This window comes from Talpa occidentalis, unplaced genomic scaffold, assembly GCF_014898055.3.
Source record: "Talpa occidentalis isolate TD23 unplaced genomic scaffold, MPIMG_talOcc4v2.1 talOcc4.9, whole genome shotgun sequence".
Lineage (NCBI taxonomy): Eukaryota > Metazoa > Chordata > Mammalia > Eulipotyphla > Talpidae > Talpa > Talpa occidentalis.
The window spans coordinates 33,379,268-33,396,415 of NW_023605305.1; the positions used below are offsets into that span (position 1 = coordinate 33,379,268).

At 57.0% G+C, this 17,148-nt stretch overlaps 1 protein-coding gene and 1 long non-coding RNA gene across 8 annotated transcripts in view; one reads left to right on the forward strand and one right to left on the reverse strand.

Moving 5' to 3' along the window:
* Positions 1–9,674, forward strand: part of LOC119235717 (uncharacterized) — a 67,254-nt gene extending 57,580 nt beyond the window's left edge. For 3 of the 5 annotated variants that reach the window (XR_008550360.1, XR_005122896.2, XR_008550359.1), the window contains 3 exons: positions 1,562–1,722; positions 3,774–3,924; positions 8,017–9,674. This is a non-coding gene — a long non-coding RNA (uncharacterized LOC119235717). Of the gene's footprint in view, positions 1–1,561; positions 1,723–3,773; positions 4,103–8,016 lie in introns of all 5 variants that reach the window. The other 2 variants (XR_008550358.1, XR_008550361.1) reach the window with 2 other exon arrangements.
* The window catches only part of LRP8 (LDL receptor related protein 8), a 64,010-nt gene extending 47,237 nt beyond the window's left edge, over positions 1–16,773 (reverse strand). For all 3 annotated transcript variants that reach the window (XM_037499253.1, XM_037499252.2, XM_037499251.1), the window contains exons 1-2: positions 16,668–16,773; positions 15,817–15,936 (exon numbers count right to left, since the gene is read on the reverse strand). In XM_037499253.1, the coding sequence (XP_037355150.1) occupies positions 15,817–15,936; positions 16,668–16,773 (226 nt within the window). The remainder of the gene's footprint in view (positions 1–15,816; positions 15,937–16,667) is intronic.
* Positions 16,774–17,148: the final 375 nt, after the last annotated feature.

Genomic DNA, 17,148 nt, shown 5'->3' on the forward strand with positions numbered 1-17,148 from the left:
CAGACATGCAGACTATTGCCCCACCACTCACTGCACACATATATGCAGATGGGCATGCACACCTACAGAGGCACACACTCAGATGTGCATATGGTGAACACACTCAGGCACACAGGTCACACAGTGCACACGTTGCAGCACATGGACCACACCCCCACATGCACAGGTGGCTTCACACGATGCTCACATACTATTGACAAATATGCATAGATTTTCCTGCCTCTCCCGTGATAGCCAGATGGTGGGATTCTCCCAGAGGGCGACCATTTAATGCTCTAATTAATTAAAAAAAAAATCTAGGTACCCAGAGCCTGGGTTTGTTCCAAACATCCAGGATTGGCTCAGCCTGAGGCCAAGGAGGGAAGCAGGACTCAAGGGGAGGGGCTGTGAGGAGAGAGGCTGTGCCCTCATCCAAGGGTTGATACCTAGCCTAGCAAGAGGGCCCCCAAATATGACCCAGGAGCACCCCATGACCCAGGACAGGGTCCCTGGCAGGTTTGCTGGCCTTGCCCACACACCTCAGCAGACATGAAGTTCTGTCCATGCTCTTGGCGGAGACACTGCAGAGGACCCCAAGGTGAGCTGTGGGGCTCACCTCCTGATCCAAACTCGCACTCTATGGGCCCCACCATGTGCGCTCAAGGCACTGTGGGAGGAAACAGCACAGCCACCATGCCTGCCCTGTGAGATGGATGAGCCAGAAAGACCTTGGGCCAGTCCAGGGGGCTGGCAGCGCTCCAGCCCTCCTGCTCACGTGCCTCCCAGTGGGGAGCTCCCTGCATCTCCAGGCAGCCTGCTCTGACTAGAGCCCATAGGCACCCAGTGCTCTCAGGTTCCTGGGCCACCAAGCCCCACCCCACGGTTCAGCCTCACCCTCCAGGCCTTTCCCCTGCCTTTCCAGGGGGCGCGTTCTTTGTAGCTGAGTGTTTGGGAAAACGCAGCAATAAATTTACCGCCTCACTTATGAGTAATTTGCTGTCAGGAGCTCTGCGTAAGCAGAGGGCTGAATTAACGAGGCTTAATTAACATTAATGTTGTGACAGATCTCAACCGGAGTCGGGAAATCCCCCATCCTCACAGCCCAGGCCTTTGCCTGCCGCTTCCCTGCTCATGTGGGAGGTGAGAGGCCCAGGAAGGACTCTCAGAAATGCTGACAGACGTGACCAGGAGCTGCCTCTTTCCTGGGATTAGGAGGGATTTGGGATCTGCTGGCTGGAGGCTTGCAGGAGATCAGCACAGGAAACAGGAGCCTCTGCAACTACAGTTTCAGTGGTGTTTCAGGTTAAGTCCTTCCTCCCTGCCTGGTGCTGTGGCGAATGCACACAGGGTCCCAGGGACCAGGGTTTGAATCTGCCACTCACAGGCGAGGGACCTTGTGGCACCGCTCCTGGGTCTCACCAAACCCATCAGCCTAGGGACAGGAGCAAACCCCCTGCCAGGACTGTCAGAAGTCATGCATGGAGAACAGTGGGGCTCATTTCCTCTACCCCCCAAAGGCAGAAGAACACTACGGAGAGATTACTATGCGCTGTGCTCATGTAACCTCCTAATATTCTTTCAGGTAGGATTTACTATAACCCACTGCACAGATGAGGAAACCAAGATATTGAGAGGGGAGTGCTTCTGCCCAAGGTCACACAGAGTCACGGTCAAGAGGGCTAAAGGGACCACGGCCACCCACTACATTTACTGGAGAGTCCCTGGAAGCATCGGAAGAGCCAGGTAAGGGGAAAGGTCTTGGTGGTAAGGCTCGTGAAATCAACCTGTGAATGATGCAGGGGAGAAGCATGCCCTTTGGCAGTGCTGACCTATTAGAGAGGCCCAGGTTCCTGGTTTTCAGCCAGGAGGAATTTATTGCTCTGCTCCTGAGCACAGAGCCTAGGTCAGGCCCTGGGGGATAAATGCCGTGGAAGATGCATCCTCTGCTCTCAGGATGGGTGCTTTTCCTGCTTAGGGCTTCCCCCAGAGCACCCAGCCCAGTCCAGGCAGGGGGTGGACACGCCGTCATTTATTAATGATGGCCACGATGCATGCGAGTGGAGGACACCTCTGACTAGAACCTATGTTAAGCAGCAGCAGGAGATCCAGCTCCCACCCCCCGACCCTCAACCCTCATTCTATAGCACTGAAGGTCACCAAATAGGACAGGTAGGTCCCTGGGCTCCACATGGAACACCCCTGCACCCTGGTCTCCAGGTGTGGGGACTACACAGCTGGAGTGTTGGGGGTCAAGGATCTGCCAAGAACAATGTGGGGAAGGGGAGGAGCTGGGACAGGGAAAGATGGACCTCAAGAGGTCACAGGTCCTCACTGTGGTCACAGGTCCTCACTGTGACCCTGTCAAGACCCACAAGCCCTGCCCAAGGCTCTGCTCCAGGAGGCCTGGGTAGGCCCCCACTCAGACCTTAGCCACTTGACCTTGGGTAGTCACTCATTACCTTCCCTCTTTTCTCTTTTCTGTAAGATAGGAGTAAAGGCAGTACCTACCCTATGGGGCTATGTGAGAACTGAATGGTGTTCTTCCTGGCACTGAGTGAGGGCTTGGTAAATGACAGCTGTGGTTACTGACAACTCAGAGATCAGCGCAGTGGAGACCCAGTCCTGTCAAGCCCCATTGAGGAGTGAGGTGCACGTAGGGGTGTGTCCAGTCTATATAGGCAGCTGCTCTAAAGCCACAAGACCTGGGGCTCCATAGGCACCTGTGACAGATCTGGTGCCCATGGGGCCTCGCCAGACAGAATTAAAAGAGTTTGTTTCTGAAAACAGGAAGAAGTGTCTTATAAAGAAGTGAGGACTCTGTCCCACAAGGTGGGCAAATTAGGGGATTCATTCATTCATTCAAGCATTCACAGGACCCCTCCTCCCTGCTGAGACGGGAGGGGAGAGCATGAGAACATGAGACCCAATTCCACACTCTAAAAAGACAAAGATGCTGATGATGCCAAACCCGCCCCAGGTCAGCCCTCCTACCTCCTGTAGATGTGTCAGAGCCTGCAGAAAAAGCTAGAGCCCCTTTGCGGTGAAGAAACACAGGAAAAACCTGGAACAGCTCAATGAGGGAGGGGCTGAGCCCCATCCTGCCCTGAGGCCCCGCACAGCTCCATGGTCTTAGGGGCTTCCTAGATCCAGGTTCTCCCTACCCTGGTCCCCTTTCACCACAGCTCCGTGCCTCCTCCCAGAGCCCCTGCCCAGCCTTGACACCCAGGAAGGAGGCGTCCTTGGTGGGAGGGCCCTACTGGTGACAGAGAATGCGGGAGGGCGGGGTGGCTGTCTCTGCCTGGACGGGGGCAAGGGCACGGCAGGCGGCAGGTTCATCCTCAGCCACTTTCCTGCCCTACAGTATCCACACTCCCCTCAACCACCACTCCTGGGGAGCAGGCTCTGAGGAGGCCCAGCAGCCAGACCACCAGCTGCTGCCCCCTCCCCATACAAAAAGTGGCCACAAAGCACCCTCCCCCCAACTCTGCCCGCCTGCGGTGACAGCCTCTTGGCACCAGCTCTCCCCTTCCCTCCATCTGTCAGGAATCGGTGCAGACAGACTGTGAGAACCACTAGAGGAAGTAGCAACGCTGCTTGGACCCCTCCCCCTCCCCGTCTCCCCATCACCCCCACCACGGCCTCTCTCTCCCCCTCCTCTCTGTGTCTTCCTCTCCCTTCGTCTGTCTCCCTCTTTTCCTACTGATGATTCATCAACAAAGTGGGAGTGGGGAAAAGAGAGACAGCCAGCCAGTGACCCCCACTTAGCACGGCTACCCATTTGTCTCCCCATCCAGTAAGGAGCTGACTGCTGTGGGACCATGGGCCCAGTGTCCCCATCTGTACAACTGGTCTGGCAAAGCCTGCCAGGCACATCCCCCAGGGGATACCGGGAGCACAGAGGCAACACGTAGAGAAGGCTCCGAACATCACCAGTGTCTGTGCAAGGTCAGTGGCTGATATCGGGGCTTCTTCCTACTCAATGCAGAATAAAGACCCCAGCGCTGCCTCCTCTTGGGAGAAGTGAGGCCAGAATGGGACGTGAACAGACCAAAAAAGTGCCACGAAGAAGTTGAATAGCAGCAGGCAGTGACTGAGGTGATGGTCCTCACTGCGGGAACGTGAGGTGAGCAGGGGGAGCTGGGGAAACTGAGGCCCAGAGAAGCGTCACACAGCTGTTAGGGCATAATCTGAACAAGGTACAGGCCTTGGAGCCATCCTCCACATGAGCCCCCCAGCCAGGGCGCTCAGTCCCAGCTCTCCCAGACCTACCAAGGGGCTCCATTTCTCCTGGAGACCCCAACATAGGGAGAAATAGCTTTTTCCTATTTTTTTGTGAGTTCTCTTGTGGGCAGCAGAAGCCACAAGTAACAGGGAACATTGCAGTAGCCAGGCACAGGATGGGATTCCTGAAGGACAGACGGGAGACAGAGGTTCAGAAGAGGGAAAAATATGCCTAACTAATATTGAACTGAGCATGGATCATGGGCCAGGCATTGCTCTTCGTGCTTTTCATAAATTCACATAATCCTCCATACACCTTGACAACTGGGTATTGGTGGCTCCATTTTACAGATGAGGCAAGGGCTCAGAAACGTGAGGTGACTTGCCCAGGACCCCACAGTTAGGAAATGGTTAAGTCTGGACCTGACCCCAGCTCTCCAGAGGCACCCGCTGTTATCTGCGTCATGGTGGAGCCTCTCACAGACCAGGGCCCATGCAGGAGCAGTCAGAGGACGGGGGTCAAGGTCTTCATGTCTGTGGCTCCACTTGGCTTCAGGGCAGAGGCTTGGAGTCAGGCCAGGACAAGGGCCAAGGAATCTGAGTGACTGAAACTCCTAATCTGATTCTAACTTCTTCCTAGTACAGGAGGGGAGACTGAGGCCCAAGGTGGGGCAGGGAGGGGCAGGGACTTGTCCAAGTCCCTCAGCAGTTGGTGACATGGTAAGGCTACCTGATTCCTTGGTGTGGTGAGGGTGAGAGCAGGAGCAGTGGGGGGAGGCGGGTGGAGGCAACTAGCAGTCAGGTTCATTCAACCAATAGGGACAAGGGCTCCTGGAGGGCAAACTCAGCACAGAATCTGCAAAGGTGGGAGATGCCAAAGGTCAGGAAGAGGGAGGACTGGGGGTCTGGGAGAGGAGGTAGCAGAGAGACCGGACTGGTGCACAGGCTGGTCTGGTGTGGATCAATTCCTGGAGTAGGGAGAACCAACTCACTCCATGGGGCCCAGAACACTGAGCTACCAGGTACTTCACACAGGCCGGAAATGACTTCTGACCCCCCTGCACAGAGCAGGAGTCTGGGTTCAGCTTCAAGGGGCTTGCTCCGAGACCCCCCAAGCCAAAAGTGGAGGCACTGCTGTGGAAACTCAGGTCTGGCTGACACTGGGAGGCCAGGCTTCTCCCTGTACCCCACGCAGCACGGGCAAAGGGATGAGGGAGACAAGAGAGGTCATATATATAGCTAATATGAAGTCCACTCTGGCTGGCTCACAGCTATTAAAACAAAAACAGAGAAACAAAAAATATCCAGCCTGGTCACACTCACCAAAAAATTATATAGGCAGGAAAAAAACCCCAAGTGGATGTAAGTTCTGCTAATCAAGAGTTGATTCCAGTTTGGTGTGTATGGTTTAGGCCGCATCCTGTAAGAAACAGGGGCAGGCACCCAGCTGGTCCCCTGGGGCTGGATTTCACAGCCCCTGCTCCCTGCTCTGGTCCTCAGGGATTAGGAGCAGCTTTTTGGAACCCCACACCTGCGCCTGAGTGTGGTGGACTATAAGGACTGTGAGCATGAGGCTCACAGAGGAAAACAAAAGAATTCCAGAGAATGGGGGCTGAGTAGGGCCTGTCCTCTGGGGCCACACCACAGATATCAGCCTGGGCCCTCTGGGTGGGGGGGTGGGCGCCAGAAGCAGACTGCAGAGGAGAGGCTGCCATTGCCATGGTGGGGGGCAGGCTGGGAACAGAGAATGCTGGCACTTCTCCAGCTACAAATAATTCCCTGTCACAAACAGCCCAGCGGGGGACTTCAGCTTTGGCTGGGCTCCTCTGGCAGGTGGGTGTGAGAGGAAGAGTGTCACCTCGGCCCCGCAGCCTCTAAGTCCAGAACAAGCCCCTCCCACCTGGTGCACAACCCCTCCTTCAGCGCACATCCCATGCACACACATGTGCTGGTGCACACGGCTGAGAGCTCTGAGAGGGACGGGGCAGCAGATGGCAGCTCAGGGTCCAGGAAGTAGAGAGGGATGGAGGGAGGGGAGGAGGGAGGAGGGGCACTGGCCTGAGCATCCTGGATTCTGTATGCCAGGAAAGCCCACCCTAGGCCTCCATCTATTCACGCAGGCAGCTCAACCTGGGCTTGATGGGTTTTTCCTGCCTCTCATCTGCTGCCAACTCTCTGATGTGAACCTGGACCCACTGGTGAACCAAGGCCCCTCCTGGATAACTAACCACGCCAAGCCTAGCTGGTTAACCAGCTCCCCTTGGCTCCCTCTGCCTCACCAGCTCCCCACGAGGCATCTGGGTGGCAGCTATGTGGGCTCCCCCATGCAGATGGGAGAGTGGGAGGAGATGATTCCTCCCAGGCCCTCCCAACTCGAGAAGCTGCTGTTCCCCCAGCAGCCAAGTCCTCCCGACTGGCCAGTTGACCTACATCTCCTCCTACTGCTATTTCAGCAGCTGCCCTCTTGTGTCCTTGTAGGAGGAGGAGGAAAGCTGCTGACAGTCCCTTCTGTCTCCCTGTGCAGGGGTCAGAGGCTGGGGAAACGGAAGGGAATGCTCATTTTCAGGGTCAGTCAGATTCTGGGCACAACAGTTTATAGCAACCTGTGCACCCCCAGGAGGCGGGCTCCTTATCCCCGTTTCACAGTCAGAGAAGCTAATGCTCAGAATAGAGACCCATGCCAGAGTCCCAGGGCTAGTGGGTCATGGGCTGGTGAGTCTGACTCCATTTTTCTCTAGCACTCCACTGCATCCAACCCAACCAGAAGAACAAGAAGCCCAAGTGGGCCTCAGAGCTGAGTTGGAAGTGGACCTCAGGCAGTCCAGCTCCCCTCCATCTACCTGCCCAGAATCTACCCACCCAGTCACCTCTCCCCATCAACCCTCCCCAGACAGAAAGGAGCTCAGGGGCCACAGGTCCCCCAGCCCTAGGCCAGGACTGTCCAGCTCCAGTCCTGAACCCAATTCCAGGGCTAGGACAGGTGGCCCAGTGCTCAAGGAAGAGGGAGGTCCTATGGGCCGCCCACCTGTCAAGAGGGTCAAGTGGGGAGTCCCGTTCAGCGGTGGGGTGGGGTGAAGGAAAAACAGCTCCTGGAGAGAGCTATGCAGTGAGGAGGAAAATGCACATGCTCAGCAACCCCTTTCCTAAGAAAGCACTGTAAAGGAAAGAATCATACACATGCACAAAGAAATCGGACAGGATGTGCATCCCAGCACGGTTCTGTAGAAGAGGGGGGAAAATGGAAACAGCTAAACATACGTCTGTCAATAAGAGCAATGTGTTACTAAATTATGGATGATTCACACAATGGGCTACTATCTAGCCCTTCAAAGCAATGCGAATCTGGACACGGAACACATGTATGCTGTGGGGAGAAACAACTGGTATAACACACCCTCCTTTTTGTTAAAAAAAAAAAAAAAAAAAAACACACACACACAAAAAAAAAATCAAAAACCCGCGCTCACGCACACCAGTTCTCCAGCACACGTGTGGGCATATGCCGCTTACATGGTGGTGACTTAAGGGGGCTCTGACCTTCCCGTTTTTGCTCCTCAGTGTTGTCTGTGTTGTCTTATTACAAGTGTGAAATTACTTTAATATAATTAGGAAAGGTTACTTTGATTAAAAAATAAGTAAAGTGGGACAGTTGCAGCACAACCACTAACTAGCTGCGCAGCTCTAGGTGAGCCCCCGGCCCTCCCTGAGCCTCAACTTCCTCATCAGGTAATGGGAGTTTAACTAACTGCTGCACTGCCTGCCTCCCCGCATGGCGGTGAGGTTTAACTGAAAAAGACTGTTCTATGTTTCCATCAGGCTGAACACTGAAGAGTCTCCAGCACGGCCGAAATAAAGGCCTTTGTGGCACCTCAAGGCCAGTGGCCAGCAGAGGACAGTGAGCACAGGATCACGCCCATGGTCTCCGGGACAGGCAGTCCTCAGAGAAGCTTTGAGCTCTGTCCTGCTCCCCACCCCCAGTTCCAAGAGGCATGTATGTGCAGGCACTGAGGGGCCACGGGAACTGCATTAGGCCTGGGGTCCCCATGGCCCTGGCTCACTGGATGGCTCTCCCCGTCACCAGAGGGTATTTGGGGGGCCTGACAGTATGCTGGGTTCTGCACCCCCAAAGTGGCTGGGCTGGGTCCTGCCAGGGACACAGAGGTCAGACCAGATGCAGAGGGCAGGGAGCTCATAGTCGGGGCCCCTCCTGAGCTGCTGTGGCCAAGAGGCTATTCCTGAGGGTCAGGGTCTGTGACATGCAGCAGCTTGTAAGAAGAGCTGGGTAAACACGGCTGATAATTGAAACAGCTGCCCGGGGCTCAGTTCACGCCAGAGGACACTCAGGTGCCAGAACTGCTCAGGAAGGTGCCAGTACACCTCCTGGCAGCGGCCGAGGGTAGAAAGGAAAGTAGGCCTGGCACACCCTGCACCCGCTGACATTGTTGTGAGTGGGATGTGGGGTGTGTATCTCCTCCTTTCCCTCGCGTCGTACTCTAGCCCGACAAGCATGGCCCAGTCCGGCCCCTGCTGGCCACGTTGAAAAGGCCTCACCTTTTAGAGGTTGGCTCTGGCTTCAGTGAGTGCACTGGTGCTACTCAAGACACTGGCTGAAGGGGTTTTGCAGGAGAAAGCCCTCAGCAGTGAGTGCGCTCATTAACTCACACCGCAATCAACACGGTTATTTTAGATGAGCTCCCCAGGGATTCAGGGGCCAGCAGGCAGGGCCCAGCCAAGGGCTGGCATGCCCCAGAGTGGGAGACCAATGTCTTTTCTGCATGCAAGAGGCCTGTGCCTGGCCCTCTGCCTAAGAATACCTCATTCCCATATCCAGCAGGAAAGCGAGGGCAAGGGTGGCCATTGAGAATGGCAGAGGTTGGGAGGCGGCAGCATAGGGATTTGAGTCCCTCCAGGAACTGAGGACACCCTAGTTCCTATAATAGGTCCATGTGGCTACTTGGAGTCAATTTTTGTTCTCCAGGACCTTGTTTTTCCCTTCTCATGCCTGGGGCTAGAAAAGTTCCAAGCTTGCAGGGTGAATGCGGAGAAGCTGACGTGTGAGGATCCAGCCCACCGCCCCCAAGTCATGAGTGCTCTGGGCTTCAGGTAACCTAGATCACAAGGGGAGCCTGACTATGGTTCCTGAAGGACACCCAGCTTCCTTCTGTAACCTCAAGGGCCCTTATGGCTTTCTCTCACACCGTCCCCCAAATGCCTCTCTCCCAGCTCCGTGGTCATGTGGTCCCCTCTTCAAACGGCTCACAGACACTTCCAAGCAGCTGGAGCTCGTATGGTGGACTGTGACAGGGCGCACAAAGCCCTGGGTACATCAGGCCCACCAGGTCGATGAGGAAGGCTTCATGGAGGTGGCATTGGGCTGGGTTTTGAAAGATGGGTAGGAATCAGAGAAGGACAATCCAAGGCAGAGGGAAAATCATGTGTCAAGTCAGGGAACTGCATGGGGTGGGGGGTGGGGATCAGAGGGGATCAAACCACACTTTGGTAAGTCTTGATGAAGGACCCTTGGATTTTTCTGGAGGGAGAATGATAAATGGGGTATGACACTCTTAGAGGACAACTGAGGCTCACATTCCTTGAGGCCGCCTGCACCCATGTCACTGGATCCCCAGTCTCCCTGTGTATACAGTTGGAAGAATCATCACCAATTTAAAGGCAGTGACTAAGAGACCACTGCTTCATGTTTCCAGAAATGGTGGAAGTCATACTTGTGGGAAGCTGGAAAGGGGGGTTCTTAAGTTAGGGCTTCTTGGGGGTCACCAGAAAAAGAGTTCCTCCCAACCTCACCCCTCAAGCCAGTAGCCAGGGTGGCCCTGCTGGATGTTGAGGCCACTCACCATTTCCTCCATACCCTCTGGTCCCAGCAGGACAGAGATAGGAGAGGGAAAAGAGTGTGAGGAAGAGTCCGGGCCCAAGAGCAGACAGACGTGGGTCAAATCCTGGCTCCAGCCACTTGTGAGTCATGTCACCTCACGGGTTGTGAGTAGCAAAGCTAATGAATGCAAATCACCAGACGAGGGGTAAGTAGCCAAAATCAGTTATCATTCCCTCAAGGGAATGATTTATTGTAGACTCCCTAGTGCCAAGCACAAGACTAGCTGAGCAGACAATGTAGAGAAGGATGTGAGGCTGAGGGAAGAACAAGGACAGTCATGGGAGCTTCAGGAGGGGGTGGGAGTGGAGGACAGGGAGTCAGGGAAGGCGAAACAACCTGGGAAGAGGTGGCCTCTCCACCAGGCCTTCTCAGCCTGGGTGATCTGGATGCCTGGGCATTTGTGCGGCAGGTGTTACCAGTGGTACATAGAACTGGGGCCCAGTGGCCTTATTTCATAGCTCTCATACCTTTCCATGGACCCTAAGTTGGCTTCCTGGAGGTGACACTGGCCTGGGGATTCAACTACCAAGCAGACAGGAGAGCGTCCACTTGGTTCTAGCCCTTGAGGGGTCACAAAAGTCCGCACATTCCTGTTCCATCAGCCCTCTGAGTTCTTGCTCTCCCTGGTGGCATGTCTTTGGCTGCACCTATTGCTGCTTTTCCCCCAAGAAAGTCACCTGCAGACAACCAGGAGGAAAGCCAGTCCTGAAGCCTGCTGCACTTGGTCCCCCAGCAGGCCTGAGAAAGCAAGGGAGTCACAGAGAGGAACTCTGTCTCGGGGGACCTGTGGGAAGGGCCACTGGAAAGCCTTCAGCACACACTCCTGGGGCCCGCTGGGCCAGCCTTGGAGCACAGACCTGGGTCTAGAGGAGAGGAAAGCGTAGAGCTGGCCCGGCAGAGCTGTGGAGGCTGCAGATTCCTCCCCTTCCTGGGCCTGCCAGGAGGAAAGGAACATGAGACCAGAAACCAGTCTTAAAAGAAGCACATCGCCTGAGGAAAGCTGCCCTCTGTCCCCAAGACCAACGAGGTGTGTTTGACTCATTTCTTCCCTCAGCTCCTCTCCGGGCACCTTTCTTCACTTCCAGGTTCATCTTGGGCTGAATGGCCTTGGGGCCCTCTCCACTGTGGCTGGGCACTGACTGAAGCAAGCCCCAGGTGCAGGAGCCTTCAGGCATGTGGCTAAGCAGATGGGGGCAGGGAAGCCGGAAGGGTTTTGGGTGGCCTGCAGGGTCCAGGGCAGTCGGGTACCTCAGATCTCAGTGAAACTCCTCCCACCAAGATCACTCATATCCACTGCCATCCGCTGACCCCGCAGGCTTCCCAGGCACATTATCTCATTTAATCCTCATATCTCTGGGAGGAAGAAACTATTGTCACCTCTGAGGCCATTCAGTCAAATGTGACAGCTGGGATGGAAAATCAGGTGAGTCTGACTCAGGACCCCACTGAATTGTGATTTCAACGTTAAGTTCCTAAGTCCCCCTTCTCTCCTGTATCCAGCTTTGGGGTGGAAGGCAGCAGGGAGAGCTTCCTGGAAGAGGAACCTGCACTGAATCTTCTAAGATGACAAAAAGAAGTAGCCAGGTGAGGAAACAGAATATTCCAGGTAGACAGAATGGCCTGTGTGAAGGCCTGGAGGTGAGAAACAATAGGAAGACCAGAGAGTGATATAAGCCACAGTTTGATGTTACAGGCTCACAGGAAGAGGCAGGAGGGGATAACAAGAGCTGGCCACAGACGATCAAATGCAGAGCGCTAAAGCCAACTTCATCTGTGGGTACTTGGGAAGCTGAAGTTCAGAGAGGCATAGCACTGTCTGTCACGTGACTCCATCCGAAAAGGAGATGAAGCGGGGTCCAGTATCAGGGGTGTGAGAGCTGGGCCGAGGCAGGAGGCATACTGAAGGCCAGATGCAGGCTGCAGCCCCAGCTGGGAGCTGTGGCCAAGCTTTAATTATTTACAAGGCTGCTTCCCAGCAGCCCTCAGTGCTCCTGCAGCCTGGCCTTGTCCAGCTAATGAACTGCCAACCACGGAGACCTCACTGTGGCCACTCTTCATTAAACCCGGCGAGGGGGTGATGGGGGCTGGGAGAACAGGATGGCCTAAAGCCTGAACAAGATGCAGGAATTGAACACGAAACTGGTCCACCTGTTCCCTCAAGACATGCACAAAGAACAGAGTTCTTCCCAGAGCTGGGTAGAGACGGGGACATGGGGGCATGGGTAGGACTTGACTGAGGTCACCAGCTAGTGCTTGAGACAGTGCCAGTACTAGAATTGGGCGCCTGCATTCACAGCCCAGCAGCCTCACTTAAAAATCGTACACCCTTGGGCCAGTTATTTAACCCTTCTGTGGCTTTGTAAAAAAGGTCTAATTCAGGTACTTCATAGAGCTGTCCCATTTTGAGGATTGCAGGTGATAAGAAGATACAGGTAGAATGTCAGCACAATGTCTGGACTATGACAAGTGCTCAGTAAGTGTCCAGTGTGGTTGATGTTACCCTAGGAGCAAAAGGTTGGCCAGAAACCAAATCTTCTGTCTCTGCCCCCAAACTCTATAAAGCAACAGGAAACAGGCCTAGGGGCCAGTTGGCCTACGTGACCCAGGTCCACAGCCAACAGCCCATCCCACTTCCCCTGGCTGGACCACCCCTCACCCCTGGGTTTCCTTGGGCCTGGTCCTCTGGCTTTCAGCCCCTTCCTCCACTTTGAAGGCTCTTTGAGGTGGGAACTGAAGCCCCATGAGTCTTCCCCTTCCCTATCCTGCAAGCTCTGTGTCTCCAATTTCCAAAGAACCAAGACCTACCCACTGGGGAAAAGGATCAAGAGGCTTTCGTTTGATTTCTGGCTCCAGCTCTGAGTAGCTGTGTGACGGGGGTGTTATTTTACTTCTCCGAGCCCCAAGTTTCCTCCTCTATAATACAGAGACCATGTTACCTATTTTAAAATGATAAGTCCTGCGGGAATAGTATTATATACCATCTTTCAAGACCTTCCTTAGCTGTCTCCTCTTCCAGGAAGCCTTCCTTGGTTTCCTCAACATAAAAACTCCTCCTTCCAGCCTCTATCAGCTTCTCAATATTTATGGGCTATGTTCTGATTCCTTTGGGACCTTGTACTCATTTTGTCCAACAGAGACCACTTAAAAATTACAATCTCCTTTTTGCAGACCCAGAAAGGCAAAAGGTGGGCAGCTCAGGCCCTCTCATGGGGGTGCCTAAGTAGAGGGTCAGATAAAAGGAAGGGAGGCTACTCTGAGAGGAGCCAATAGCCTCTAGGGAAAGATAATTAATTAAAAGAAATTCAGTTTGGGTGGGAGGCCCAGAAGGGGGTGGGGGTGGGGAAGTGGTGGCGAGGACAGATAGGGAAGGAAGATGTGAGGAGAGACCATTCAAACATCTGACCCAGTGCAGCCTCCCAAAGCCACCACCCTGTTCAAGATTTCTCTTCGTAGCTCCTAAGGTTTCCTTTCTACAGATTTAGGAGGTGTGAACACTCATCCATTCCCTTCTCCCCGCCAGCACTGTGTACCTGTGTGAAGACATTCTACTGTATTACCTGTGATGGAGAAACAGCTAGCCCCTACCTGGTAGCTGAGGAAATAAGCTCAGCTAAGTCAAGTCACACACAACAGATACATGGTACTAAGAGCAAAGGCCCCATCCTTTCCACCCCAAGCCTCCCACATCATTTGCTTTTATTCACTAACTCACTGTCTATGACTCCACACCATCCATCCCCGAAAGACCATCAGAGCCTCCCATCTGGGGTCACCCAGCCAGTGCCTGCCACTTCATTTGTCCATCTTGCCCAAAACCTCGCATGGAGATGCAACATTCAGAGTGTGGCTCCCCAGCTCCTGGGTCACCCTCTCCGGCCCTTCTGCACCACACTCCTCACCACAGGGGTCAAGGCCCCCGAGCTAGGAGGCAGGCAGACCACCTCACCAAATTCTGTGCTCAGCTGTGTGACCTTGGCCAAATCTCTCAACTTCTCTGAGCCAGCTTCCTTATCTTCAAACTGTAATGACAAGAAAAACTTGTGCTTTTCACGGCCACTTTCTCAAGACTGTTGTTAAAAAGAGCTAGGGAGATCAAGCAATAACAGCCCAGAAACGCACAGTTCCTATTTTCCCACCTGTCCTCCACACTCCCACAGTAAGGGTGCCACACAAGAACGAGGTCCAGTGTGGACCTCGCTGTGGTATTTTGCTGTGGCTTGACCATTTTCATACTTCATTAGCACTAACTTCAATAGCTGTGGGGGAGTAATGTAATCTTAAAAGTGTTTCCATTGGGTAGTCGAAAATATAGGAATGTTGTTTAGATTAACAGAATTTACATAAGATAGGCACGCACCACAGTCCTCGGCACACAGCTGTCAGCATGGTGGTGTCATTACATCGACTCCATCACCAGAACTGGTCTTCAAAACCAGGGCAAGGAAATATTGCCCATGTAGTCAGGTGAGGAAACTAAGTCAGGAGGGAAAGATGTGCCTATGACAGAGCCAGCGGAGGGACTGGCTGGAGACAAGGACCCCCAAGGATGAATGACAAACTCAGTATAAAAAGCCTGGAGAGCTCACCAGACGGTGCCTGTCCCTCTACCAGTCCTTCTGCTGTAGAGACTGTGGGTCTGTCCACCTGTTTTCAGGGAGACCATGTGCTCCCCAGCCAATTTTTCTGAGTGCCCCAGGGCCCTACACACAGCAGGGCCTCAAGAGACCGGTGCATGATCACCTGCCTCTGTTTCCAGGAGTCGAGTTTCTCTGTTCCTGGAATTCTACTTCTTCCACCGCAGAGAGTGCCTGCTAACCTGCTTTAGGTCCCACAGACATCTGAAACCATGCACACCCCTAGAAAGAACTTCTAAAGCAGTCGGCGCCCGGTGGATAAACACCACACTCTGCAAAGGCAGTCCACCAACTGCCCGCACCAGGGGCTTCATGCGTGTCCCGGGTTCCTCAAGCCCCTTCCAGGACACACTCTCCTGACTCCCTCCCTCCTGGCCTTCTGCCCCATGACTGACGCCCGAGCGGGCTGGCGGGAGAGCGCGGTAAACCATGCCGGGTGGCAGGAAATGGTCTTCACCATGACTAGGCAGAAAAGCAGCAGGCGCCAGCGTCCCAGCCCCGGCTGCACCTACAACCCTAAGGATGCGCGCGGGGGTGCGGCCGAGGCGCGGCCCCAGCTAGGCCCTTGAGCCGAGGGCCCCCGAAAACTACACACCCGCCAGTTACAGGATTGGCCGCTCCGGCCACAGGGGCTTATGGGGTGTTCCTAGCCCAGCCAATCAGGGACCCTGGGGAGCCCATTCATTCACAAAAAACCAAGCAGGAAAAGGAGCGAGGGCCTGGCCCGGAGCCGCGTGGAACTTTGAAAGCCGCGCGCGTGGCGGCGGGAGTGCTGGAGAGCCGCGCGCCGCAGGTTAGCTCGGCCAAGGGCCGCCGCGTCCCCGCGCACAGCCCCAGCCCAGCCACCCGGGCGTGGCGCGCCCGCTCGCCGGCCCCGCAGCCCCCGGCTCCGCCCCGGCCTATCGGGCTCGCCGGCCGGCCGCCTCCCGCCGGGGCTGGGAACCACCCCACCCCGAGGGGGCGGCGCTAGTGCGCGTCCCGGCGGCAGACCCCGGCGGCGAGGTCCGCGCGGGGGGCCGGGCGGCAGCTGCAGCCACGTGTGCGCCGAGCGCGTCCCCCGCGCCGCCCCGCGCCGCCCCCCGGCGCACTCACGGCAGTCGTCCTCGTCGCTGTTGTCCGAGCAGTCGTCGTCCTCGTCGCATCTCCACACCGAGGGGATGCAGCGCGCGTTCCGGCACCGGAACTGGTCCTCCTCGCACTCCTTGGCGGGCCCTGCGCGGGGAGAGGGGGCGTGAGCCGGGGCGGCGCGCCGCGGGGAGGGGCTGCCGGGATGGGGGCGAGGGGGCGCGGTGGGTGGAACCCCCGAGCAGGGGCCTCGGCACACGCGATCCGGAACGCGGGCGGGCGGGCAGGGGCTCCGGGCGCGGTGGGGCCGGGCGCACACGCGGCGTCGCGGCGCAGGTGCGCCCCCCACTCGCGAACAGCAGCGCGCGGGCCCGGCCGGAGCCCGGCGCGGAGAGGCCGCGGGCGCCCCGAACACGCCGAGACGCGCGCCCCGGGCGCCGCGGCCGCATCCCGCGACCGCGCGGCTCCCCTTTCTCGGCGGCGCGCAGGGGTCCCCGGAAACGCATTGTCAGGCGGGTAACAGCCGGGGCCGCCCCGCCGCCTCCGCGGGGCGCGCGTGTCAAATAACCCCAACGGCGGGAGTCTCCCTGTCACCAACAACCATCAGTGCCGACCCCCTCCCCGCAAAGTTCCCGGCCGCGCCGGCCCCCCGCTGCGCCCATCCCCCCGCCCCCCGAGAGCAGGTGCCGGAGAGCGCAGCCCACCACCCGGGGGCCGCGGGTCGCGGGCACACCGAGAGCGCGCTGGACGCCCAGGGGCTTCTCCCTCGGGCGTCCCCGCCTGGCCCGGACTCGGGGCTGCGCCGCCGCCCGGCCCCCCCCCCGCTGCGCTTTGTTGGCGACTCGCGCGCAGAGCCGGGCCGAGCCCGCCGCACGCACCTTGGCCGCCGCGCAGGGGCTCCGCCGCCGCCGCGAGATGCTGCAGCCACAGCAGAAGCAGCAGCAGCGCCAGCGGCCGGAGCGCGCCCCGCTCGGGGCGGCCCATGGCGGGCCCCCGGCTCCGGCCGCCGCGCCCCGCGCGCCCCGTGCCGCCGCCGCGCCTCAATCCGCCAAGCCCTGGCCGCGGCGCCGGGGCTGCCGCTGCCCACGACGCTGCCGCCGCCGCCGCTGCCGCCCGCCCCGGCTCTTCGGCTGCATTTCAAGCAGGTTCCGTGACGCTCGGCGGCGGGGCGGGCTCAGCCTGAGCGCGCGGCCCCGGCCCTGGGCGGCCGCCGCCGGCGCGCGCGCCCCTCCCGCTGTCGCCTCCGCCCCAAGCTCCTCCCGCCGCCACCTCCCGCTAGTCCCAAATGCCCTCAGCCCGCGGCCGCCTCGGCGGGGCCTCCGTGTCCCTGTCCTGAGAACACCTGCCTGCCGGGCTCTG